At 31.0% G+C, this 27691-nt stretch overlaps 1 protein-coding gene, 1 long non-coding RNA gene and 1 other non-coding gene across 4 annotated transcripts; 1 reads left to right on the top strand and 2 right to left on the bottom strand.

Annotated features, from left to right (window-relative positions):
* Positions 1-5: 5 nt before the first annotated feature.
* LOC121172987 (uncharacterized) lies at positions 6-4382 on the bottom strand. Its single transcript, XR_005886899.1, has 2 exons — positions 4016-4382; positions 6-419 (listed from the first exon to the last, which is right to left on the bottom strand). It is a non-coding gene; the product is annotated as an uncharacterized lncRNA (long non-coding RNA).
* MIR403B (microRNA MIR403b) lies at positions 4147-4246 on the bottom strand. Its single transcript, NR_048848.1, has one exon. It is a non-coding gene; the product is annotated as a microRNA MIR403b (primary transcript).
* A 12081-nt stretch (positions 4383-16463) lies between the features above and the next one.
* Positions 16464-19226, top strand: WRKY54 (WRKY transcription factor 54). Of its 2 annotated transcripts, XR_001382923.3 has the most exons (4): positions 16464-17061; positions 17573-17716; positions 17932-18426; positions 18977-19226. XR_001382923.3 is itself a non-coding variant. In NM_001250509.1 (3 exon segments), coding segments are annotated over 3 exon segments (972 nt in total).
* The last annotated feature ends 8465 nt before the right edge of the window (positions 19227-27691 follow it).

The raw sequence follows: 27691 nt of genomic DNA, 5'->3' as shown, positions 1-27691 counted from the left end.
GTAAATTGAAATGTTTTGCTTCGTTTGAGTTTTGATTATAGTAATATATTTTTTTGCTTGCTTTGTTATAGGCTTAGCACTTTTGAATGTTTTTATTCGCTCAACTTGTTTGTAGGTGTGCAACACGTATCCTCATTGTGAAAGCTTTGTTCCACCTCGTTACAATGGTCGTAAAGAAAGTTACTCACGATGATTTAAAAACTATTATTGTCAAAATAGAATTAAATTATATTCATCATGCCAATTAGACTCCCATGATTAGCCAAACCTTGTTGGCTCGTGGGAAAACGTTGAAAGTGCATCACCTTATTGTGCATTGGTGTTCCTTCTACTTGCAACAATTGGATAATGTTCTTCAGGAATGGTACACGTTTGGTTCGGTTGGACTCCGACTAACCTGGTTGGCGGAGTTGAGATGCCTGGTCACAAAACTTTGACTCAATTGGAACGTTAAAAAAATTACTTGAGAAAAATACATGATTCTTGTATATAAATAATGTTTTGATCTTTTAAATCTAGTATAAATTTAATGAATTCAAAATAAAGTATGAAAAAGTCGATAATTCATTGATAAAAAAGAAAACATATTCCGAAGAAGAGCCGAATCTAAAATGAATGACTCAAAAGGCCAGCCAATGAAAAAATAAAAATAAATCTAGGTAAAATAAAATAAATAAAAGTCCCATCACAATTTAACATAAAAGAAATGATTGCTTCGTATAATTAATCCAAAAGTAATAATACTCTTACAAATTGACAATTTTTTTTTCTTTTTATTGTATATACTTTTGTTTCATCGCTGCAAGCATACACGATCTAGATTATGCACGTATATCATATAATTTATGCAAATGGTTTTTATTTCTTGGTTCATGTAATTTGTATTTTTATGCATGATAAAGGATTTTAAAATTTAATAAGGCACACGATCAAAGCTAAAAAGCAACTCATTTTAGCAATCCTAAGACTAGAACACAAAAATAACCTATTACAAAACAAACATGATAGAGTCTCGCTTTTTCCTTCTTTTTTTTTTTTGTCCCTCCATGATCAACACTTGTCCAATAGCAATCAAAATCTAATTAAGACCGTCGAAAAAACCCACAACGAAGTTGAGATGATCAGTGTTGTGCAAAGGAACTCGCTTAAAAGGCAACAAAACTGAGTAAAACAGTGTTGCCTAAAGAAACTCTAGTAGTTTGGATACTTGTTGCAAAAGACTGTTGTAACAAATTCATTTGTAAGGGGAAAATGTGTTGGAGCAAGGGTAGGCACCTAAAGGGGGCACCATTGTCAAACAAACAACTGAAAAAGTGAAGGGGTTGGTTTAGGTGGTGGTTGGGTAAAGAAAAGAGAAAGGTGGAGGTGGTGAGTGGTGACTAGAGGGGAGAGGAAAAGATATGGTGACTAGAAAATTTATGTGGAGTCTTTTTTTTATTTATTATTATTGAGAAGGACAAAAGCCCAAAAGAATTACATTGTGGATACAATATGGGATAGACAAACCCATCAAAGTTCTTTACAAGTAACATAGAACATCCTCCTATAGAGGAACAATGACTTCTACGGTGAAGTCTAATTTCCATGACCGGAGGTTGGCGAGCTTGACCGCAGAGTGGTCGGAGACAACAAAGTTGCAGAAGAGAAGGGAAGGGATCGATGATATGAAAAAGGGTGGTGACGATGCCTGCCGAGGCGACGTTCACAGACTCTACGGTATTCTGTGAATGAGCCGCAAGCCTCAAATCTAAACAAAAAACCAAATAAAGAGAGAGAGAGAGAGAGGTGGAGCAAAAGTTTTTGTTGCAGGTGAGGTGGAGAAAAGGCTCAATGGTGGCAGAAGGCGTAGTTGGCAACGGCGAATGGAAGGTGGTCGGCGTGGTGGAGGGTGATATCGGCAAAGTTTGATCTTGAAAGAAAGATAAAGAGAGAAATTAAAAGGGAAAGGAAGTGAGCGTAAAAAAAATATTTTATAGGATTAAATATTTTTTTATTTTTTACTATTTATTTTTTTGCTCCTTACACATTTATTTTATTTTTTGACCTTATAATATTTTAGATAATTTTATTTACTTCAAAACACCATTTAAAATATTTTAATAATTAAAAATAAAACAAACATTATTTATAAGAAATAAAAAAACTTAAAGTAAAAAAAAAATTACAAGACTAAAAAGATATTTAACTTTAACTTTTAATAATTTCATTTTTTAAATATTATTTTCAATTTTTTTTATTTCCGATAACTAACTGACCTCGCAGGTAAAAAACACTTCCTCACCGGTGTGGAAGTGTTTTACCACTTCACCTTAGAATTCACCCTAGCTAGAGGAACAATCTTAATGGGTTGGGAAAGACAATAACGTGTTGGTCAATCTGCCACACTATTTGCCTTCCAAAAATTGAGTTTCCTAAACTTTTGGAATCAAATCTTTATAGTGTTACAGCATGGATGATTCGTGTTGGACCCCTTCGTCACAAGTTGAACTACTTTTGGAATCACACTCCCACTAGAGATGTTTGGTACCATTCCCAGACTACTTCAAGGAAAGAGATTAGTCTCTACAGTTCTTCCACCAAGGCATTTGTGGTTCCTAAACATTTGACCGAACTAAAGAAAATCTTTTTAAATAACAAGGAAGGCTCAAAATTATATTTAAAAAGACAAAATTAAATTTATCTAAAAATTTAAAAATAAACCTTGATCAATTTCTATGCTTAATTATTCTCAACTCAAGCTCAAAATAGTTCGTTCCCATAAATTTTCCATTCAATTGCATAAAAAAATAGCTAAATTATGGACATCTAGCCTACAACCAGGACCACGAGGTGAAAATAATTCTCTGCATAAGAAGATCAAAGTCAAAGGATCCATCACATTGAAAACACAAAGGTTTCTCATATTCCATACGCACTAAACAATGGCAGCCCAAACCACCATTCAACAGTCCTCCTCCTTTGATGCATCTAAATAACGTGAGTGTTGACAAAAATGCATGATATGGCATTGTGGTAGAACTGTGATGAAATTTAGCCAGCCATACCAAAAATTTCAGACTTGTAAAGCCTTCACACACGTGAAAAACCACTACCTAACTGATTCTTTCACTTAAAAGACTTCTTAGGTTTATTTTCCTCACACAAAAGATCCCTTTACCCTCACACTAGACTCTAGAACATCCACCCAAAGAGATTGACTTTGGTTAAACAAGGCCCACATTCATTTAGCTAACAACGCATCATTAAAAGTAGAGATGTTTTTAACACCCAAACTCCCATGACTCTCGCCTAGCCATTTCTAGCAGTGTTGTTGACCGAAGGATATTCCTAAACAGGGTAACTAGATAGTAAATATATTGAATAAAAAATCTTGTGAACTGATTGCAATTTTGTAAGCCAATATTGAATGTTGATTTCCCCTTAATTATATAACTTACACAAAATTTGTTGTAAAAATTATCAAAACGATGAACTTGTATAATTTCGGCGTCAAATCAACATGTCAATCACCAAATTGCATACAAAAGCTCCTCAACCTTAACTATAATTTGAACAAATACAAATAGCATGATTAAGTTTCAGATAAACTTTTCATATATATATTCAGAGGCTTTTTACATACTGAAATCAAGTTATCTATCTTTAACTTTTGAAGAAATTAAACGAAAAGAATCCAAATGGATATGAAATTACACAAATCAAGTGCCAACAAAACCATGCAATCAACTCTTCACTGAATGCCATCAAGTGCGATGGTAATATTGTTGCAGTTTAATCAAAGATTTCATATTGGAGTAGAATTGCATTGCATATTTAGAGAAAAAGTTTTGTTTGTCACTCATAATAGTCCAGTTCGAACGAATTACCTCCAATAAAAAAAATAGCTATGGAGGCATGGCTTTACATTTAAAAAAATCTCCTTACAGAATTACATAATATTGACATGGAAAATTTAGGGAAAAGAAAGAAAGAAAAAAAAAAGAACAAAATGGGTGCAATATGGAAGATGCCATACCGTAGCGGAGCCAGAAGCTAACAAGCCGCGGCGTCATCGGTTTGAGGAGCACTAAACAGAGAAATCTGAATCTGAATTCGAAGTCGAATGTAACAAACAAAGTTTTGACGGAAAAGGAAAAAAAAAAGGTTAAGAAAAGGGAAATGACAAGTTTGTGCGTGAATCTAACGCAGAAGTTAATGAGAAACTTTGATTAGATTCACGCACGAACCTGCGATTTGCCTCTGTCTCTCACATGTACAACTAAAAAGCCTATCTAGTATTTGAATGCAATAGGAAGGAACGTTACGTTACAACTTACATCTCGAAGCTTCTCGAGGTTCTCACGCCACCAATAGTTCATTCTAGCCGTTTGATTGTTATCGTAGGCTCAGCAATGACGCCATCATTTTATTCCATTTTGGGAAATGAAACGGACACAAATACATAGTAGTAGTAGTAGTATTTTATACAGCAACATGAACTAGTATATGTATAATAATAATTTGAAATCATTTTTTTCAACGGAAATGAAAAAATGAATTGTGCAAATAAAATGATTTTTTTGTGACTTTTGTCCCAACCAAAATTACTACATATAGTTTCCAAAATATTATTTTATCCAAAACATAGTTAAATTTTTTTAATATTTTTATTTTATTATCTCCAAATAAAAATAAAAAACAAGCCAATAATTTTAAATTACAATGGACATATTTATGAAATGTAAATAATTTATAAAATTCATTTAATATACTTTAAAAATATGTCATTCAAGAAAATGATTTGTTTAAAATGTAAGCTGAATTATATTTTTAGTCCCTTAAATTAAGGAGTGTATTTTTTTAATCCTCCAAATAAATTTTGTATTTTAATCTCTCAAATTTAAAAAATAATATTTTTATTCATTTCCCCAAAATTTGACTAACTAAAAAATATATAATTTTTCATTTGAAGAGAGACTAGAAGAAAACCTTTTGAATTTAAAGAAATATAAAGTATATATTTTTTATTTAAAAGATTAAAAAACATTTTAATTTATGGACTAAAAATATTTTTTTTACATATTGATATAAAATAATTCTTGTCAAACGTGATAATTAATCTTTGTTAAAAACCATAAATACATACAAAATAAATATTTTTCTTCTAATAAAATTTATTTCATATACATAAGATTAAAAACACAATTAATTAAGAGTCAAAGTTAAAATGTACAATGAAAAAAAATGTTCATACTACTGTCCACGTGTTAAACAAATTTAACTTTTAAATTCTTGTGTGCTGTTAAGTTCTGCATTTGGGTAAAACTTCTTGCTGTTAAGTGTTAACGATAAGTTAAAGTTGTACTAGAACTTCACAGTTTACAGTGTCAGGACAGGTCAGTGAAGCCATGCTGCAACCATTTCCAATTATGAATTAATAATTCTAATTATTTTATCAAATATCTGTAAAAAAATTACTCAAATAAATATTTTTTTAGGTGAATCAAATAAATATTTCCTAAAATAGTAAAATCTGCACCACATAAAAGAAAAGCATATCAGCATAGAGAATATATGCAAAGGATTTATGATTTTTGGATATCAAATTCCTGGCATTTAAATATTGTGTTTAATAGTGCAGCTGTATTTGTGGGTCTACTTGAGCAATTGCTTCCTGCACCCATTGTTGTTTTATACACCCCCAAATGTTTTAAAATTCTCATATTACCCTTCATTCAAAAAGGTTTTTAGATTGCATATTCCTATTCTAGAATAACAATTTTAGGAATACCTATTATGAAATACATTTCCGTATTACATATCTTATTTAGGAATAGCTATAATGAAATATAGAAGTCATGTTTTGAAACATCACTGACTATTTTGGAATAGCCATTCCTGATTCATTGTTGCACGTGGTTAGCTATTCCAGAGGTGCAATAAGCAACAAGATCACCTAACAATCGTGAAATGAATAAAGATTTTCATCTTCTTTATGTATTCCTGCGCCATATTATGGGGAAAATGACCGGATTGAGACACTGGATTATAGGTCTGTGATCGAATCATGGGTTACTAATCCACCAGTATGTATTAAAATTAAGATGCTGGATCTAGAAAATTTTTTTAAGTAAAAAATAGTCTAATATTTTCTCAAACAAACAATTATATAAGTTTTATTAAAAATGATAATAAAAATAGTAAAATTTAAAAGGATAAATTAATATCAATTTATTCTCTTTTATCTTTTACATTTATTTATATTTACCTTATGAAAAAGCTATCCGGTTGGGGCAAGATTTATTTTTTTATAGAGGAAAAAAATATTTATTCGATATATTCAAGTAAATTTTACTTTCCAATGGCCCCCATTACCCACAATGTAGATTCCCTATATATATATATATATATAATGCAATTAACGTTATCAGTTTTGTGAGACAAAATCCTCCCGAGCGTTAAGCTTTTTTTTATTGCACCGTGTAGGTGTTTTTGATTAATTTAAAATAAAATCCACTTCCTTTCTATTTTTTTAAATTCATATTTTTTTTACTCGTGAGCACTTTAAATAATTAAAAAATAAAATTATTTTAAAAAATTAAACGTTTAGGATTTTAAAAACTTCAACAATTTTAAATTTGATATAGTTTTTAAATGTTTTAATAAAAGTCTAAGAAGTCGCTTATTTTGTTGTGGTTAAATAAATAATTTTTTTAGTAATATTTTTTTGTTTTATATGCCACATTAAGAAAAGTAAATCACATTAAGAATATTTTATAACTAAATAACATTTTAATTTGAAATAAGTTGTTAAATAAATGATATTTTAAAATAAAATATAATTTTAATCATTTACGAAAAATATTACAAAATTTATTTATTTAAACGCATAAAATAATAAGACGTTTATTAAAACATTTTAATACTACATCAACTTTAAAATATTTAAAGTTTCTAATATTTTTAATGTTGTATTATTAGGGGTAAATAGTCAAATCTATTTCTGAAAATTTATGTAATGATAAATTGATTTCTAGAAAATAAAAAATATAAATTTAATTTTTAAATCTGTAAAAAGTATAACACATTAGTTATTAAATTTGTGAAATAATTTTATCATTAAGTTATATTATTCAAATATTAATTTGACGATAAATTATGTTTTTTAGAAGCAAATTCACATTAAATTGTAAATTAGGAACCAATTTATCATTAAACTCTCGCTAGGATTAATTAGTAGCGTTTTTTACACAATAACTAAATTTAATTTTTTTATTTTTTAGGGATTAATTTATCAATACCTCACACTTCTAACGATAAATTTAACTATTTACCATATTTTTTATTTTTTTCTTTATCTAAAGTGTCCAATAGAAAAAAAAATCAAACAAATAATTAAGAGAAATAATATAGGAGAAAAAAGCAGGGAATAGTTGTATTATTTCACAAAACTTTAGAAATAATTAATGTAATTTATTTTATTTTCTTCCATAAATCAAACATATATATATTTTTGATAAAATAAGATATTTCTTAGTAAAAAAAGTTAAGGATTAATCCTTTTGTATGGATTAAGAATCAAATTCATGATCACATATTTAAAAAAATATATATTATTTATCAACCATATCATATTTTACTTTACTTTATTGATAAATCAAACATATATTCAGATAATGTAGAATACTTGTGACACTTACCTAAAATCTACAATTCACGAAAACATGAAAATAAATGCTCATAGCTCAAATAGAATTAACATAAGGGCTTAGGCACCGCATCATATGGTTCTCTAAGCATCGAGTCGGGCAGGTTATTTGGTGGGCCTTACACAAAAGAAATCCAAAGTTAATCAAAATTTAATTTACCCTTTTTGAGGTGATTTACTAGGCCCTGTTCCACGTAGGATTTTCCATTTGGGTCTCAATTTTGTCAAGGATAAGGCTTTGAGTTCGCTTGGTAAAATAAAAAACTTTTAAACATCCTTTTTTCAATGTATAATTGAAAAATGGAATTGTTTGATCCAGCCCATCCAAAGTTTGGATGAGCAGCCCTAGTAGCCTTCCCTTGTTAGTTGTTGGGCCTTACAAAACATTCATTAAAAACGAAAATCCTATGGACCAAAAAACACCGAAAAGCGATGATGTTGCAGAGCTCAAAGAAAAAACATAACTGTTTACTGTGATAGGGAAATATTAGTTGTTAGTAGAAAGATTTAAACTCACGGTCTCATCTCTTTTTCATTTCGTCTACTTTTACTATTAGGAGACAAAAAAAACCAGTGATGTTGTAGACTCAAAGAAAAACATAATTGTTTACTTTGATAGGCAAATATTAATTAACAGAAAGATTTGTACTCACAATCTCATCTTTTTCTCATTTTGTCTCCTTTTACTATTAGCTCCATCTTATATCTATAAAAAATGATTGCTTGTTATTCAACCACAGAAAATGATGTTCAAACCAAGAACTAGAGATAGGGTTAACAAATAGTGGTGGAGCTAAAAGTACTCATTTAGCAGCTACGAGCTAGTATATTATTGCTTCATTTTTTTTTTTATCGAGATTAGATTATCTATGTTAAGATTTGGATTTTCAAAGCAGTGGGAATTTCTGGTAAGAATTTGTAGGTCCAGAGCTCCACCTAAAAGTGTTTTTTCCAAAACAGAAATGCAAAATATAATCAAATTATTTAATTATTATTTGGTGAGGTGAATTAAACTTAATGTAGGCTCAACAAATTTAGGTGGTGACAAGATCACATGATCACTCTTTCTCATGAGTTTGTTTTATCTAATCTTTATCGCTAAAAGCCATGGATTTGGAACATTTCCAACGCCATTCTGCATTTCAAGTGGGACTCACCATGCATTATGATACCTTTAATGCCCATTAGATAATAATAGTATGTCAAACCAATCAAATAGCTAGGTCATTTCATCAGCAGGTAAAAAGGGAAAATATCCCCCACACGCATGTGGCTTATATTAATATTACTATGTCTGCTTATCTTAATAATAATAATATTATTATTTTTCCTAACAATAAGACGAAAAAATATTTCCAAACAACTAATTACAAAATTAACAGAAAATGAAATGACATGCCATTTCATTAATTGATGTTGGTGATGATGGAGTGGTACTTGTACATAAATTTCCCTATCTTTTAAACTTTGAATAAGAGCTAGTGTAGGAATGGGAAGGTAATATTTTTTGGATTAGCAATTTCTGCTGAAAAATATTCCCATTTTAATAAAGTTGTCGGTAGGCACCATTGACCAACGAAAAGTAGATGAATGTCAGCGTTTCGCTCGTATGTGCAAATAATACAAATACAAAATGTAGCACAGAATAATAACCCACGAAAAAGAGAGAAAAATTTATAGTCCTTCATTAATAAGCCTACACCAACACCAAGTCATGGGTTGCTCCTTTTCTTTCACCATTTACGCAATGTCCTTCTTTTTTCGATGTTATACGCTCATCTAGCAAAATCTCAAAGCTTAAAAATATTCGATTAAGACGTATCACAAAGACACAGCCAATACTAGATCAATGGCTCTTCTGCTTTTCTTTTTTCTTTTTTTTGCTATTGTGAAATTGATAACTAGAAAACGAATTGCAAGCATACAAAAGAAAATTTTGCCGCACCCTATCCGAAAGAAGACAGTGAAGGGTGTGGATGTGTTTATTGGATTCCAGATATAATGAAGAAAAGGATTGGTAGTATTAAAAACTATGGATCTTTGTCTCTTTATACTTGACTCCCACCCAGGAGCTACTCTTTGCCAAGCAAATTATATATAATAATATCATATCTTCAATTCAGAGAGGGGGTTGAATTTGAATACATAGCAAAAAGCCAATCTAACTTAAATGGTTTTTATATTTTAATTGACTCCATGTGCAACGAGCACCTTAATTTTAACTTTATGTTAGGCTTTGAAAACTCATCCAAACGCCAAATTAATTTAAAATCGTGAGATATTTTATTGTTTCTCTTATTAAAGAAAAAAGGAAATAGAAAGCGGAAGCTTCATGGACACTCACGAGTTGGATTTGGCTAAATGCCGGAGCTTCTCTTGCCTTAAATTATGTCAATCTTCTAGAAATTCTTCCCACAGATTGAGAGAGGGAAAAGATTATCATAAAGATTTGGTTCATTATTTTTTAAATTCGGTCATGAAAAAGGATAAGTTCACCACTCCAAGTGGGTCATTTGTGATCAAAAGTTACGGTTAGGTGGGGTAAGAAATCTTGTATCAAATATACATGAATCATGAGGCTTTGAGCAACCACTAATGCCACCAATTAACCATTTATTTTTTCAGCTTATGACCCGGCAATAATGGAGGTGCTGTAACTTGTTACCGATAACACGAACCCAAAGGTACGGCTTCCACCCTACCATTTTTTGTAATATTCTATTTGTTTTCATATCTTTTTAACAGAAGAAAAGAAAAGAAAAATGAAATAAAGTAATACCTACCAAACATCAAGAACAAAAAGTATTGTCAGCTTATTCTCAAAAAATAATCATTTTTAGTTTTATTACAAAATTTCAAGAGCTTTCAGAAATGTTTATTTTTTAAAACAATCTATCCCAAACATGAATTATGACGTACATTGAATGATACTCTCTACATTTAATTATTTTAACTTAATTATTTCCATATAAAGTTCAACAGCTAGGATTTAATGGGTAAAACTAATAGTTAATTAATTTTGATTTTCTTTTTATTGATCGTGTCTTCTTCAAGTATTTATTTTCTTTAGAATCAATTTCAATTCTTTTCTTTTTTTTTTATTAAATGAGTTAATTTATAATATTAAATCAAAACTTAAATAACGGTTAGATTTTTTAAATTATTTAAATAAATAAATACAATACTCTAAAATTAATTTGTTTAAGTTAAGAATGCAAACAAAAAAAATCCACGCCAATGCTAAAAATTGGCAACCTAATATATAAAACGATAGCAATTGATCCAAGATGGTATGCAACTCAATCGTTATACTGCGATTCCTTCTTTCTTAAATTAATGTGTCTCTGTTAACTGCTAATAAGTTGTTAGACTGTAATAGCAGGGTTTGGTTTCGATGATCAAGTATATCAGTATGTGTCTAACATTGCGAATAAAAACAATAATCGAGAAAAAGGATATACAGTGACTGGTTATACGAATAAGCAAGGAAATTATTGTTCAATAATATAATCGGGGATTGTAGTGCATCTTCACGTGCAATTGAGAGCAAGAAAAGGAAATAAACATTAAAAATAGAGCCACCTTAAAAAAGAAAGATTAGGTTTTAGGATGCACGGTGAATGTGGCATGCAACTGCATTGCAAAGAGAATAAACAATAAATGAAAAAGAGGGTATTGAGGGGAATAATAATAAATAAAAAAAAAGAGAGTAGAAAAATAGAAATTGACCAAGCAAGCATCGGATAAGTAGCGTGGACTCGTGACAGTGGTCAATTCATTGGCAGATTGGGCTTGTAAGAGAAGACGGTGACGTATCGCGACAAGACAAAATTAGTTTTTATATTTTATTTCTTTATTTTTTGTCCCTACATTCACCTCTCCAAACGTATCCCAGAAGCAAGCAAACCCCAATCAAACACAGTCCCAGATTGATGATACTCTTGTTTTTATATATTTATATTTTAATATACTAAAGCAATGATTTAGCAATTATTTTATCCAAACATCCCTGAATCACCGTAAAACTTGAAATGTAGAAATGGAATTAAAAACCCCGCCCCAAAACAAGGTTGATTAAATTCGAAACTAATCATCGTAACTTTAAACATGCACAGTGCCTTTTCTATTATTTTGGGAGTGTATTTAACGGTAGACTTCGCTATTGACTTAGGGTGTATTTATCTTCCAGTTGAAATCGATTGACACGCATTCTAATGTACTATTTTATTTATAAGAAGTAACTTCGATGTAAGTTTGAATTTTTTACGAAAAAACAAGCACACTTATAAGTAACACTGTAGAGAGGAGAAATCTTACTAACCAGTTGACAAGGTTGTAAATTACCATTTTTGTGAACCAGAAATTGGGAATTAAACTGATTAGATGAAGATCAAATCAAGTATCAAGGGAACTTCTTTTTTTTTTTTTTTTGTTGAACAGTGGGCCATAACTTTGTGACTCATTTTTTATTTATTCCTTACTGATATGTAACTCAATGATTATGGGAAAAATGAAAATATAACGAACATAGAAATATTAAGAACTTATCCTGCCATTAATAATGGGGAGTACATATGGCTATATATAACGTGGGATGCAAAAAATAGAAATAAGCTTGGAAACATTTATAGGGATGGGCCGGATACCGATTGCAGGGTAAGAGCCATATAAGGAGTCCCTCCACTTGTGCGATTCAGAAAGGAAAAGGAGAGCTAGAAGTTATTTTTTCATCTGTTTATATATAAAACTTCGTACCCCATTGCTATGAGGGAGGGGTTGTTCCCGGATTCGAACCCATGACCAACAAGTCACCAAGGCACAACTTTACCGCTGCATCAGGGCTCGCCCTCATATATATATATATATGTCATTTTTATTTTTTATTTTTTTAAATATTTTACACAGTTAATCGATCAAAATTCATAATAACTTTCGGTGGTATTGAATTTTCTTTTCATAGTTATGGTTTTTCATTTCAACAAAAAATATAAATATTGACTGAGTCAAATCAAGATTCTCTGGATAACTTCTTTTATATATAAAATCTCAAAAGTTAAATATTACTAAATTCAAAGTATATAAAAATTTCTCCACGAATAATAATAAATAGTCATAAAAAATCTCCTCAGCTCGCGCATGGACATGCAAAGGGGACCCATCACCCCTTAAAGGCAGGCCACCGTGTATCCTGCCTCGTGTTGCTTTCGCCATGATCATGCCATTCCTTTGAATTTTCTACGTAAACCCTTTGCGCCAATCCAATACTTTTCCCTTGAATTCTCTTAACTCTTCAAAATTTGAGTACTTATTTCTAAAAATAATATATGATTAATGGAATCTTACTTAATCCACGAGCTTATGGTTTTTTATTTCTTAATGATGTGCATCAGTTTATGGATTTGATGTTTTAAGTCATGACACTTTTTAATCTATTTTAGGCAGTCAAAATTTGTGCCCTACGTACGTACATTAATTAATCACGTGGGTGGTATATTTATATTTTCGAAATTAAGTTGTTTTATATCATGTTGAAAAGGGCGGTAAATTTGTGACTAGAACAATTAATGTATTTATGAAAGAACTACCAAAATATACCATGTCTGTGTCTCCAAAAAAAAAAAAGGAGAGAGAATGAAGAAATGAAATGAAAAAAAAGGTTACAGAGAGATAATAAGGTTGTAGAGAGACAACTTTTGTCCAACCTCTCCAAGTTTTTTTTTATCTAAGAAAATCAATTTGAATATCCCTCTTCAAAAGTTATCTATTCTGAATACTTTCCTAATGTAGGAAGGATTTAGGTGAAAGAGTATAACTATGCTATATCAACAAGAAGACTCTGTCGACAAAAAATAAAATAAAATCAACAAGAAGACTCACATAAATTATAGTTTTTATATGGATAAATTTTTCAATAAGCAATTTTAGGTGAAAAAATAACAAAGAAAAATGATTTAACTTCTTCTATAAGCTTAAATTAACGTATGCATTAATTAATTTGTAAAAACTTTCTTAACTTAGCTTCTTTAAAAAATAATTTTAAATTATACTTAAACTAAATTTAGTTTATAAGCCAAGCTTAATTTATTTTTTCTTATCTTATTTATAGAGAAGTGTTTTCAAATAGAGTGGTAGAATTACTTTAAAAAAAAAAGACAATTTGTTTGGTGTACAATACAATGTAGAATAAAGAAAGAGACTTTTTTTTTAGTATTAGTGACATAAATTTTGTAAAGAGAAACTTAGGATATGACAAGATCGGAAAGGAAAATATCCCCCTTCCCCTTTATTTTTTTTATATTAAAGATTCTTGTATATCTCTATCTATTATATTTAACATTAATGTAGCTTTCGAATTTTCATTCACAATAATCGCTTAGGTGTGTTTGTTTTGAAATATACAAGAAAAAATTTATATTTTATTTTATAAGACTCATACCTCTCTTACATTTAACTTTAATTCAAAGATTTTTCTTTTATTCTTCTTTTTTTATTTCTCTCTTCTAAATCAAATACCTCTTAATTTCTATATAACTTATTACATTTCCATTAAGCTAACATCATGTATGGTTCCTTACACGTCCCCATGTCCTTTTTTCTGCTGTCACTGACATCTTGAATTCAATAAATCATTTTATACGGTAATTATAGATATGAATAGGGATTAGGGAATGGAGTAGGGACCATTCAAGGTAATGAAATTTAGAACTGGACGAAAGAACCTTGCTTTTTTTGCGGGCATACATCCAGAAGAATAGGTGACGTACTACAAGGTACAGCCCTAACAGATCTCCAACATTTAAAGGAGCTATTCATTTGAGAAAACTCCAAAGAGCTTATTTATTGTTGCAAAACAACTTGAATAATTAATGAGTGATGGAAAAAAGAATAGAGAAAAAGAACCTCTCCTCTGGCTAATCGCTCTATGATACCCTATACAAAACTTATGATTAATGCTTTGTTATACATAATACATAAATACATAACTATCTTCCATGTGTAAACACGCATACATGGCCAACAAGAAAAATCTCGAAGTGATGCATGATGTATATATAACATAAATCAATATCTTCAGATGACAATGTACAAATGGAATACAACGCTTTAATTTAGATTACATATTTACATTAATTATTACATGTATGTACTACTATTACATACCCGTAATGAAATAAAAATATAAGCAAATTGAAAAAAAAAATACAAAATGTATAATCGATTAGCAAGAAACAGAAATAATTGAGGCGCGTGCTCGATAGCAGTCAAGTACTGCACACGGAAACAATGTCAGCATGCTTCTAGTGGTCGTGGCTCACTTAAAACCACACGTGCATGAGCTTTTCCCATTCCCCTTCCCCTTCCCATCGCACAAAAGAGAAGTATTAGTATTGCGGAAAGAGTTCCATATCTTGCAACTTTTTTGGTTTCTTATTTTTTTTTTGTCCCTTTTTTCTTCTGTGATTTCTCTGCTCTTTTAGTTTTCACGCTTTAATCCTTACATAAAAATCAGCGATTACGTACCCTCTCCCAATAAAGCATGGAAAATTGGAAATGAAATTTAGGAAGAAGGGTTTTATATATACTTTTGCTACTAGTATTAATTTGTAAGTAAGAAAAAAATAAAATTAAAAGGATGCATCCACCGACAATACATATGATCTTTAAATATTATGCGTTCGCGCTACTTAAGGTTTGTGGTTCCGAATCCTTACTGTATGACTGCCTCCGTCTCGAATGTGGTTGGTTTTCCAACAGAAGTCTATATATGAATGACTATTCTCTTTACACTCAACGAAAACTGGATCAGTTCTTTCCAATTTTAATTTATGCACCAAAGCCGAAGGCTTCCAATTTATATTCTTAATTTTGCTTCCATCAGTAATGCTAATGGGCTATATTCTCATTGGAACCCTCACTTGGTACAATTCCCAGTTTAACCATGAAGAATCATACTTATATGATCAGTAATTCAGTATTTCTCTTTCTCTAGCTATTTATAAATGAATGAATAATAATTCGCTGCCGCATTGGTCTGCTTTTCTCCCTCCAGCTTTTTTTTTTTTTTTACATTAACATGTAATATGTAAATTAACTTGTCCTTTACTTACGAGAACTTGCTTTTATGGGAATTAAACTCATCGTTTCCGTTAATTCATTTCAGGATTTAGGATTATTTTTTTGCCATGTCACGCGATTTATTTTTATTATTTTTTCTTGGTACGACTTTTTCAATTTTCATAATCTATTCACGAATTCCCTGTGCTTTGTTCGTTTGTAAGACAAGTTGGCCGAATTCCAAGGGATTATTAATACCTGCTGCAAAAGCTTCGCACAGTGAAACCAAAAAATAAATCAATAAATAAAAGTGGAGGGTTCAAAAAGAAGAAAAAAAGGAAACTAAAGAATTAAGAAAGTGGCGATAAACTTTGAAAGATTCATCAGATTTTCCTAGATCATCACTTGCACACGAGTGAACACTATTATTACAATTTGGCATTTCACAAAAGACGGAAGAAAATAAATAAATAAATAAATATATATATATATATATATTTATTTATATATTCATTTAACGCCGTTAGAATCCAAAAGATGGGGAAACCCCGTTCACACACACAACCTAAAGTCTAAACCCGTTGAGTGGTCAAACGCTACGTATGAAAGCGTCGATAATGGCATGCATTGATTGCCACCGGCTTAACGTTTTCCGTACGAGTCTATGACCTACAATTGCCGGTCAACTCTCGGCTTCATTTCTATCTTTGCTCCTTGCACACTGTTTTCACTTTCTTTGTAAACCCAAAACTACACACAACCTTTCTCTCTCTTTTACACAAACCTAAGCTATAAACCAGATCAACCTTACCTCTCTCCACTTCTTACTACTGTGAAGTTTGAGTTTGTGGTGTGCAAGATATGAAGGATTTTACCATTTAAAGAGATCAACTTGTTAGGTATATGGAGAAGAAAGAGATGGCTGTGAAAACTGAGGATGCGGTTGGGTCCTCTTCTTTCCCTTGTTATAATTATTCAAACCTTTATCCATTCTCGAACGCGTTTGATTTCTCTGAGGTTGAAAAGAGCTCTTTAGGGTTTATGGAGTTACTGGGTGTGCAGGACTATAGTCCTCTGCTTGAGTTGCCTCAACTTTCAACTGTGTCCGTGCAATCTCATCATCACTCTACAGTTACGGTTCCTTCTGATAACGGGAAAGAGTGTTCTGAGGTGTTGAACCACCAGCCTGCCACTCCAAACTCTTCTTCCATTTCATCCGCGTCCACTGATGCAGTCAATGATGAACAGAAGAAGACTCTAGACCAAGCAGAAGAAGATGATGATGATGATGATGAAGGACAACACAAGACTAAGAAACAGTGGGTTTTTCTAATTATCTCATCACTTTTTTCTTTTCTGGAGAAAACCATTTTTTTTTCATAATGAAAGGATAAGAATATATATGGTGGTTTTTTTAATTTTTTTAATTTGTGCAAGTATTTAGTATTTTTTGTTAAGACCATAAGTATCCTGAAACAATCCTATTAGTGTTTAAGCCTGTGCTTTTGTTTTCCTTTTCTATTTTCAAAGTTAATTTTAGCATTGAATGATTGATGGGTTGTGAAGAACACACAATTTAGGATTGGTATCTCTAGTATAAAGTACGTGTTTTTATATCTGATTTCGCTTTTAATATGTAGCAAGGGAGAACATATTTCACCATCCAATTAGATAAACAAATGAGATGATCATGGGCATGCCTTTTGTTAACTTTTTTTTTTTCCTTTAGAGATAAAATAACAATGAATATATACATACATGTGGTGTGGTTGATGTGAGGAAGGTTCTAAGATTTGATGGTTTCTGGGATCTGGTTCTTATTGGGTTTAGGTTGAAGCCCAAGAAGACAAATCAGAAGAGACAGAGAGAACCAAGATTCGCGTTCATGACGAAAAGCGAGGTCGATCATCTGGAAGATGGGTACAGATGGAGAAAGTACGGTCAAAAGGCCGTGAAAAATAGCCCCTTTCCCAGGTAACATATGCTGTAATTCTCTCAATAAACTCAAATCTTAACTCTTAACTCACCTGCACCTACCTACTTTTGCTTCCTTCCCTACTTCTCTTAATTTCTTTAATTTACTTGCACCAAAACAAAATAAACAAATATATAATTATAAAATAGATAAATAAATAAATAGCCTTAACTTAACATTTGGAATATACTTTGTGTGGATCAATCACATGTAGGAGCTACTATCGTTGCACCAGTGTTTCATGTAATGTGAAGAAACGTGTGGAGAGATCTTTCACTGATCCAAGCGTTGTAGTGACAACCTATGAAGGCCAACACACACATCCCAGCCCAGTTATGCCTCGCTCAGTTGTCTCTTCTGGATACGCCAACAACTTTGCTTCAGTTTTGCCACTAGGAAACTACTTATCCCAGTATCAGCAGCAGCACCATCACCACCAACAACAAAAGCTACTTGTCAACACATTGTCCTCTTTGGGTTTTCCTTACAATGATTCTTCATCTCCAAAGAACGCTGTTTTTATTCAAGAGAGACGGCTTTGTAGTAATCAAGGGACGAATGCGTTTCTGAGGGACCATGGACTTCTTCAAGATGTTGTTCCTTCACACATGTTGAAAGAAGAGTAGAGCTGATATAACTCCATAGTTAGTAGTCAACATGCTTCTATGTGGTTTATTTTTTTGCTGACTTTTTCCTATGGGATAATTAGGTGAGAACTCTAGTACTGGTACATGTAATTTTTCTTCCTGACCACCGGTGGTAATATTAGTGATCATGATCATATATACTTGTAAAACCCACTTTATCCTTTTCCACATAGGACATCATTATGGCTGTATAACATGATGGATTATGATCTAATGCAGGGACTACTTCTAGTTCTAGTTATTTTGCTTCTATTTTAATTTAAGCATAATACTAATTAGTATCATTACAGTATTTATTAAGGAACTAAAAAAAATATTTCTTTAAATATATAAAATTATATTGTTTATAATATTTTTTATGTTCTTCTATGATTATTTTTTTTTAGTTTAACTTAGACACTAGTTAGTAACACCTATTAATTTAATTTCCTACGGTATAGAACACTGAACACCCTCCCCTAAAAAAATAAGAAAGCATAAAAAAGAACGTTGGTGGGTTGTGTGTGAATGATAAAAATGAAATAGATAAATTAAATGGACTTCTGTCCTCTTTTTAATATTCTGATTCTGACTCCTCGTTTGTCTTGTATTTTTTGTTTCTTCTTGTTGAAGGAATGTGCATTGATTTCACAGATGTACAGCAGTGAAGATTGTTAGGTTAAGGATTTTAAACGGGAAGAATTGGTGTGGAAACTTGCTGCTTTGTTTTGTTCCCGGAAGTCGACCGAAACTAATTATAGAAAAATATTTTTCAAATTAGGATGATATGGTGCTAAAAGTCTTGTCCCAATATGGACACGAGGATATAAATGGGAAGAGTAATTCAACCATTCTGATCCCTCTTTTGAGGTGAATGAGTAAATGCCTCTGTGTATCCTGCACGCGATGCAATCCATTCATGGATTGGATAGTGGTGGAGAAGGGGAGAATTAAAGAAGAACAAATACAAAAGGAGAAATTTTTATACATACAAGCTAAGCATATATCGAGTGTGATATGGTCACTATGATGGAATAGATTTTGATAACGACACATGTTAGTTTTTATTTATGAAGGTATCAAGATAGGTCGTGTTTGTTTACAAGTTTTGTTTTATTGAGCAGTTGAAGGAGGTTCTCACAGTGAAGAATTATTGAAGTTTTTGAGATATTTATATAGCCGTTCACGGATAGGCATAGGCTAACATATTGTGAGATGTTATATACGACACGCCACCGTCAAAGAAATTACTGGGACCAGCTCCCTTTTCTCTCGTATGCTTTCCTTTTCTTTCTCTTTAACGGCAAATGCCACATACATTGCATCGAATTACAATCTTTCACTTCATAAAGTGGGAATAATCTGTAACCCTGTCACTCTTCTTACAAAGCCAAAATTGTCTCTTGATTTGCCTACTTCGATTTTTTCGGCCAATAGACATATAAATGCCACGCATTACGGCCTTGTTGACTTGATTAAACAAACAATATATTAAACTTTGTTTAGAAAGGGAGTAAAAAATCCATGATCCTTTTTTAATCCATTTTCTAGATTGTCGAAAAGAACCCAAGAACCTCAACAACCAATCAGAATTTTAACATCAAAGGCAACACCATTGCATGAAACGGAAATTTTGGCACCGTTTATCACATGGCATTACTTGAATTGAAAACGCCATTTATGTCAAATTTCAATATAATTATTCGTCTTAAAATTTTAGTAATGCACCAAGCAGACAGCGAATCTAAATTGTGTGGTGCCTACTGTAGTAGTGGAGCCACACTTCTTATCTTGCCTTGTAGGCTTAATTAATTTCTTATTCCTCTCACACCTTACAAGCGATGAAAGTACGAATAAAAATCCTAATATTTCTTTGATTGACTAGCCGAGTATGAATTACTGCCATACATGAAAACGTGCATCAACAGCTGCAATAACCTGCCCCCACCAAGAAAATGGAAAGCCTGGCACGACTTCATGAAATACGAATAGCACGCCTTATTCAGAAAAAAAAAAAGTCATGTTTTTTTGTGTGTGAGGGAGGATGTTTCACAATCACCTAAATTATCCTACTTCCACAAGTCTAAACAGGTTTTATTTGGAACATTTTAGCGCATTATTTGGTTATCTAGCTATCAGAGATTCAGAGTGTAATATTACCCAGAATATATTCTTTTAGAGTAAAGTTCCAGCTATGAAAATAGAAATGCAACAATTTTCCCCAATATCAAGATTTAGCTGCTGTAAATTAAGAAAGTGATCGAGAGTTTAGCCACCATTGATTTACAGTGGTTTAATAACGCTTATACGATGCTTTATTTTAAATCAACAATGGTTAGAGTTTCACTTTCGTACTCTACAACTCTCCTTAATTACTTGAGGAGTTGGAGGGAGTTAATAACTAAATATCCGAATAGTAATAGCTTATGATACAAGTAAGGGTGCATTTGTAGAATACACTAGTATATTTAGTTATGCTAGTTACAAATTGTTAGTCATTAGTTTGAATTAGTTAGCAAGAATAATAGCATTGCAACATCCTAGTTGAAAAGTGAATAAGATTTGAGGAGTTTTTCTCTCACTTGGAGATGGATATTAGGAGTTTTGTTTTAACTCAGGAACATCCTACTCTGCTTAGAATAAAGAATTGAAGCGCACAATTGATACCAAACAAAAACAACCACAAGAAACATTAGAAAATAAATTATGAAGCAAGTTAAAAAGTCTTGCAATGATAGTAATTGTAGACAATCTGGAATTTGAGCCACCCAAGAAGAATAATATAAATAGACCTGCCAAGCAAAAGGACTTGTTTTGAGTTGATTCTGACAGCCAATGAGCATGATTTTTCCTGCATAACATAGGCTACTCTGTTAATATGAAGTAGCAGACCATGGCTAAATAAAGTTTAGCAACAAACATAGGCTACTCTGTTAATACATGATTAAATTTGGTTTTAAAAAAATTATGTGTCATAGTATGATCATATTTACATTTTAAACAAGTTTCAAGAAGTAAAAACTTAGCATGTGCAAAATATGGACAAGAGTCTAACCATCGTCAATGCCCAAATAGCAACAAGTACAAAGTAACCAAAATAACTCATTGAAGAAGCCAATATATAATTATCTACTCTGGGAGGGAAAAAGTGAGGAGGGGAATCACTAATGGTTTTGAATATACAATACTAAAAAAGTCAAGGACTGCACCAGTACACAAAGTCGACAAAATAAACCCTGTTTTGGTTTGGCTTGCAGAATATCCCCAAAGTAGAATTACTGGAATTACTGAAATAGGAATATGTCATCAGAATGCACAGGAAGGCTGACACATTTGTGCGAAATAAAGAAATGATACCATACCATATGTTTTTGCAAGACAATTATGTTTATGCATGATAAATCAAAGTTAAAGCCTTACGAAATTCAATGGGACTACACGACACTTATGAAACAATAATCAACCAATTAGAAACATGGTTTCAAAAGAGGTCCGCAAAGTCAAGGTTTTTGGACTCACCATGATGGCATTGTGACCACAATCTAAAACCTTGATTGGAAAGAAACGAAAATCAAACAGGGTAAAAAGGTTGCTGATTTTTATATTTCACCGTGGAAGAACTATATTTCAGAATGTACCTGTCTCTTTGAGCATTTTTTGTTGGGAGCGAGAGGATGACAAATGTATGTCAGAGCAGCTATGACTCTTAAAGAGTAATACTAATAACCAAAGTTGCAGAAACCCTGCACAAAAAAAACGGGTTAAAACATTACTCTGCTTTCACAAGTGACACAGATGTGGCAGTACTTAGAAGAAAAACATCAAACGGAGAACACTAAGTACCTTGTCAAATTTGATAATTCACTTCAAATATTAGTAGTCGGACCTGGACCTCAATTATGTCAAATTGACAACAGCATCAAATGATTAAAGGAAACGAGTATAAATTGTAACTGCTAATTGAAGGATTTACGAATGCTCAAAGTCGCTAACTTTAAAAGGGCAAAAATTGTAATAGTTTAAACGAGAAACAAGAAAAATGGTTTACGAAAATTGAGGATGTTATTGTTAGGACTGACAAGTGACAATGTACTTGAGAAGGGGAGAAAAGTTTGTTAGATGGGAAAAAATATCCACTGGAGAGGAGCCCAACTAGTTAGATATGGGATAATTAGAAAAAGGATTCAATTCGTATAATTTTTTTATTATGATGACAAAATTGCTAATATGATTGATTGTATAATGTTTAGAAATTAGAATTGCATGTACCTGGAGAAGTTAGAGGATTAGAGGTTAGTTCAAGTCTTGAAGGCTGAAGGTAAGAAAATTCTCATTCTCATTTAAATAATCGCTTATTTATGCGAAATTATGAATAAAAAAATTTATATTAGCCTAAAATATTATAATTATAATATTGTTTTATCAATTTAGCACAAAATCAATATCTTTTTTTTGTGAAATAAAGGAGAAATAATCCCAAGAACCACTAAAACCAGCGAGGAAACACAGTAAAAGTTACATCAGCCGAAATGACCAAATAAATGAAAGACAGAATAACATAAAAAATATGAGTTCTATCCTCAATAGACGGACCATACTTAGCTAAACAATCAGTAACTTGATTTGTCTCTCTAAGTGTTGGATGTCAAGAAAAGTTTACTCCAATCTTTTAAAAGTGTTTTAGATAAATTAATGTAAAACTTTTTAAGAGTATTAATTTTCGGAAAAAAAATTGTTTATTTATCAATTTAAAAGTTTAAAACAACATTTTAATTACAATTTTTTGGAAATAATTACATTTTTTATAATTATACTCTTATGTCCATTAGACTCTTAATCACAACTTTTCAGATCCAATATAATTACAATAAATGAAGGAAGTTGTAAAAAATAAGTAATAAATGATATGATAAAAAATTAATAAGGATATTAACTTTTTTTAATTTATATCTTTACTTCTATTTCTACAATTCTACCTCGAGTTGCAGGGAAAAATCTATCTATCTTGGGTATAGATTGTAAATTGTAATAATTGTTTAAATTATATTTTGTATCTAATATGATAAAAATTAATACATTTTATAAAAAAAATATAATTTTATAATTAATATATTTTATTTTTTTACTAAATTAAAACTAAATTAAAATTTTTATTCCTCTACTCTCATTTTAAAAATTTAGTCCCTTCATTTTTAAAAATTGGCATTAGTCTCAAAGTTAAATTGCTAGCATTGGCTGTTAAAGGCACTAACATTAACTGATTAATAAAAAGATTAGTTACCATTAATTTGATGGCATGGTTAGGTTAAATAGTCTACTGACTAGTAAATAGATATACATGACAATGCATATCCAAAACCCTTGCAAATCGCCTCAAACTTATTCTTCACAAATGCATATCCTTAAGAACAATTTACCTTTCTAAAAGGATGTTTCATCCTTGACAATATTCTTATTGCCTTTGAAATCATTCAACACATGAAATGCAAAACATGTGAAGTTGCCCTTAAGATTGATAGGGTCCAATGGAACTATCTTTTCAATCTAATGGAAAAATGGGATTCAAAGATAAATGGATTGAATGGATGAAAATGTACTTGAAAAATGTTTAATTTTCTGTTAGGGTTAATAAGGATTTGGTAGGTCAATTTTATCCTGGGAGAGGTCTCAAACAAAGTGACTCAGTGTCATCCTACCTCTTTATACTTTGTACAGAAGGACTTTCATGTATCTTAAAACACTTTGAGAGAATGGGAGGTATACATGGTATCAAGATGTGTGTTGGGCCCTCACCCTCTCACACCTCTTATTTGCTTATGATAGTTTTTTTTTTTTTTTAGGGTTACTAAAGAAGAAGCAAACACTCTAATAAATGTTTTGGACACCTATGGAAGAGCATCAGGATAAATCATCAACTTCCATAAATCTGAGATTTTCTTTAGTTCCAACACAAGACATTATATCATTTCTTGTTGTTTCTTATTTGATTGGAACTGAAAAATATCTTAGGTTTCTATCTCTCATTGAAAGGAAAAAGAAATTTGTTTTTCACTTTTTGAAGGATAGGTGTAACATCCTTCTTTCCCAGGACACATACACTTATAATGTTTTCTAAATACATTCCCACCGGAATTTAATTAAAAAAATGTATCGACTTTTTTAAAAAAAAGTAAGAGTATTACATGTTAGATATTTGCAAACTTGAAGAAAACAAATCAATAAATAACGTGATTCCATTTTAAACAAATCTTGACGCTACAAAGTCCATACAAACCATAATAAATAAAATATGATGAAAAATTATTCATTAATTTAATCCTTAGATAAATGAATAAAATTTGTGTCACAATGTTACATTGTTTGAAAGAATCCATAATACTAAAATTAATAATAATATAAAGTGGAGACCTAATTCTTTTATGTAGTATCATCATCATAACCATACAGACATTCACATGTGATAGTGACATTTAGTCTAAATACAAATAAGACAAACAAATGGGAAGTTAGATATATCTCACAATAAATTTAAAACATTAAAGATGTCATAATGATATAAGATACATTTATAAACAATTATGTTCCATAACACAAACATGCCTAATCCAAACCAAACATTCCATGCACAAAGCCACACACAAAACATGATGCACATTAGACCCGTAAACTTATATGCATGTGGTACCACTTTGGAAAATACTGCGAATGTAGCCCAAGAGTCCATGTAGTCAATGAATGGTCACACAATGGGCAACCCGACACTATCACTTTCATCGAGATAACACTATTGGTAGCACGTTAGGTTGTTTTGGCCGCCTTGAAAGGATACTCTAACACATGTCATTAGCATAAGCTTAAAGGAGATTCCAAATTATTGCATCCCACGATCAGAGTCATACATAAACTCATTCATGACTTCGCCGATTAAGTTCATAAATGTCCTTCACTTCAAAACATATGATATCAATATACACACTTATTTTTCCTTCTATGTTACTGTAATCTTCATAGAGTATAATTATCATGTCTAGAATTGTATTAATCCTATTGAGTTGGTTCATATTTCGTCAAAAAGATAATATAGTCATCTATAACTTCTATGTTGACCTAAAAATCTCTTTCAATTGTTTAGAAACCTAAAATTAGAAAATATACAAACTGATTATATAATTTTGACAACTTAACCTTTACACACTAAAATTACAATATCTGGAGTTACCATCCAGGGCTACAACTCTTACAAACAAAACTTAAAGTCTAATTTTATCATTTAAGTACATGTTTTGGTATTCTAAGTTAAAGTTTTCTATTAGAAAATTAGCATGTGCGTCCCACATCAATTATGAAATTCAATTTCAAGAATATCAAAATAACAAAATATCAACACATTCAACAATCAAATTCACCCAAATCATAACAAAATATAGTGCTTTAGGGTATTCACAACCCGTATAAGAAAAGAAACCTGTTATAATCATAAACTTAAGGAGGGTTTACGCGCCTAAGGGTAGGGTCACTTAATTCTTTGATGCATATAAGGCTTGTTGGTCTCTTATATATATTTAGAAGAAGAAAGAGATTCATGAGGTTATTTTGTTCAATGTGGGACTTAGAGTGTTTTTCATGATCACTTAGGAGCTATTTTTTCTCTAAGATAGAAGCTAATCTTGATTTTTAAGGTATGTGAATGAACTATAGTTTTTTTAGTAAGCTTTTCAACGACGCAAACAACACATCAAACAGACAACTATAACTCAAGATATGACATGGTCTTTCTAGGATTTCCAAAATAAAACTAACACTATACTTAGACAACTTTTCAAGCATTTTAACTATAAAAATTTAATCTAATACTCTTCTAACACCAAATATAATATAATAAAGATAAAGACAACAACAACAATAATAATAATATATATAAAATATTCACATGTATAAGAACACACACTATCACAACATGAGTACATGTTTAGGACAAAATCAATAATATACAAATAAAAATAACAAATATTTACAAAAAAATATAATAAAAGATTCCTAATAAGAATTCTCCTTATGATATATTCCTAGTACTCAAAATTTGAGGTGTTATAATTCTACCTTCCTTAAAAGATTTTTGTCCTAGAAAATCAAGATCAAATCACATGTTCTTCCTACACATCTATCTTCCTTTAAATTTTCCTTAAATATTGAAATTTGATGGTTATAAAGGATTCTTCATAGTTAGGCTCAAACTAAGCTAATGACTATCACAACTAGTTCACCCCCACTCATTAAGTGTCTAACAATCTATGCAACTCCATCATGCCTATGGTGGACATAATTATAGGCACTTGCAATAATGTTTTCTATTGCACCTATACATCACATCTATCGTTCTTTACACTATGCTTAGATCTTGAACATTATTGTTGATCAAGGTGATTAACTTAACTCAGATATCAACTTATGACGTAGATAATGCTAAGAAATATACTCTTATCAATTGTTGCTCTTCTAAGCAGCATTACCTCTATACTATCTCGATTACTACAAAATTGGTATGTCTACTTATTTTTATTATCAGCCTTATCTCAAGGACATATATGAAGGTTTGCCATAAGATGTCTATTACATAGAATTGTCTAAAGTAATATCTCTCACTTGGCCGAGCCTAATTTAGACTAAGGTCATCATCCCTTAATCTAAAAACAATTGTATCCAAACTTCCATTCTCACGCTAGATAATTACTTAATTTTTAATTGTATGATACTCTATTAACAACTCACTCAATGGCATACGAAACATAAAAAATAAGAAGAAACAACTTAAAGGAAAATATAATGACGTCATAAATGTATCCTACCTCTTTGCCACGTTAGTCTTCACAAGAATATTACTACCGAACCTAAACTCAAACTCTTCCATTGATACCGTAGTTGTTGAGAAAAAATCAGCCTAGCTTGAAAATAAAAACAAAGTTTGAGGACTACATATAGGGATAAGATACATGCATGTGTGTTTAGCGTTTTGACGTTCCAGTACAATCTCATCAATGTATGAGGTTTGATGCAGGAAGCTCGAGGGTTTAGTCCAATTTCATAAATTCCAGCATGAAATTGAAATACAACTTCCAAGGGAAATATGCGAAATTAAAGACGTTGTTTTTATTTTTGCATACTAGTTCCAAGATTAAATCTTAATTTAGATTTATTAATATTGGTAGCCGAAAGGATCCTCAAATAGCTCGTCTTTCCTAATTGTTAATACCACTCCATGAAATTATTAAAAGCCTCATTTATTAAAGATTAAAGATAAGTTTTGACGAAAAATTAAAAATTTCAAGATCTATTAAATTTAAAAATATC

Source organism: Glycine max, chromosome 10, assembly GCF_000004515.6.
Source record: "Glycine max cultivar Williams 82 chromosome 10, Glycine_max_v4.0, whole genome shotgun sequence".
Taxonomy (NCBI): Eukaryota; Viridiplantae; Streptophyta; class Magnoliopsida; order Fabales; family Fabaceae; genus Glycine; species Glycine max.
This window is presented reverse-complemented; position numbering and strand designations above follow the sequence as displayed.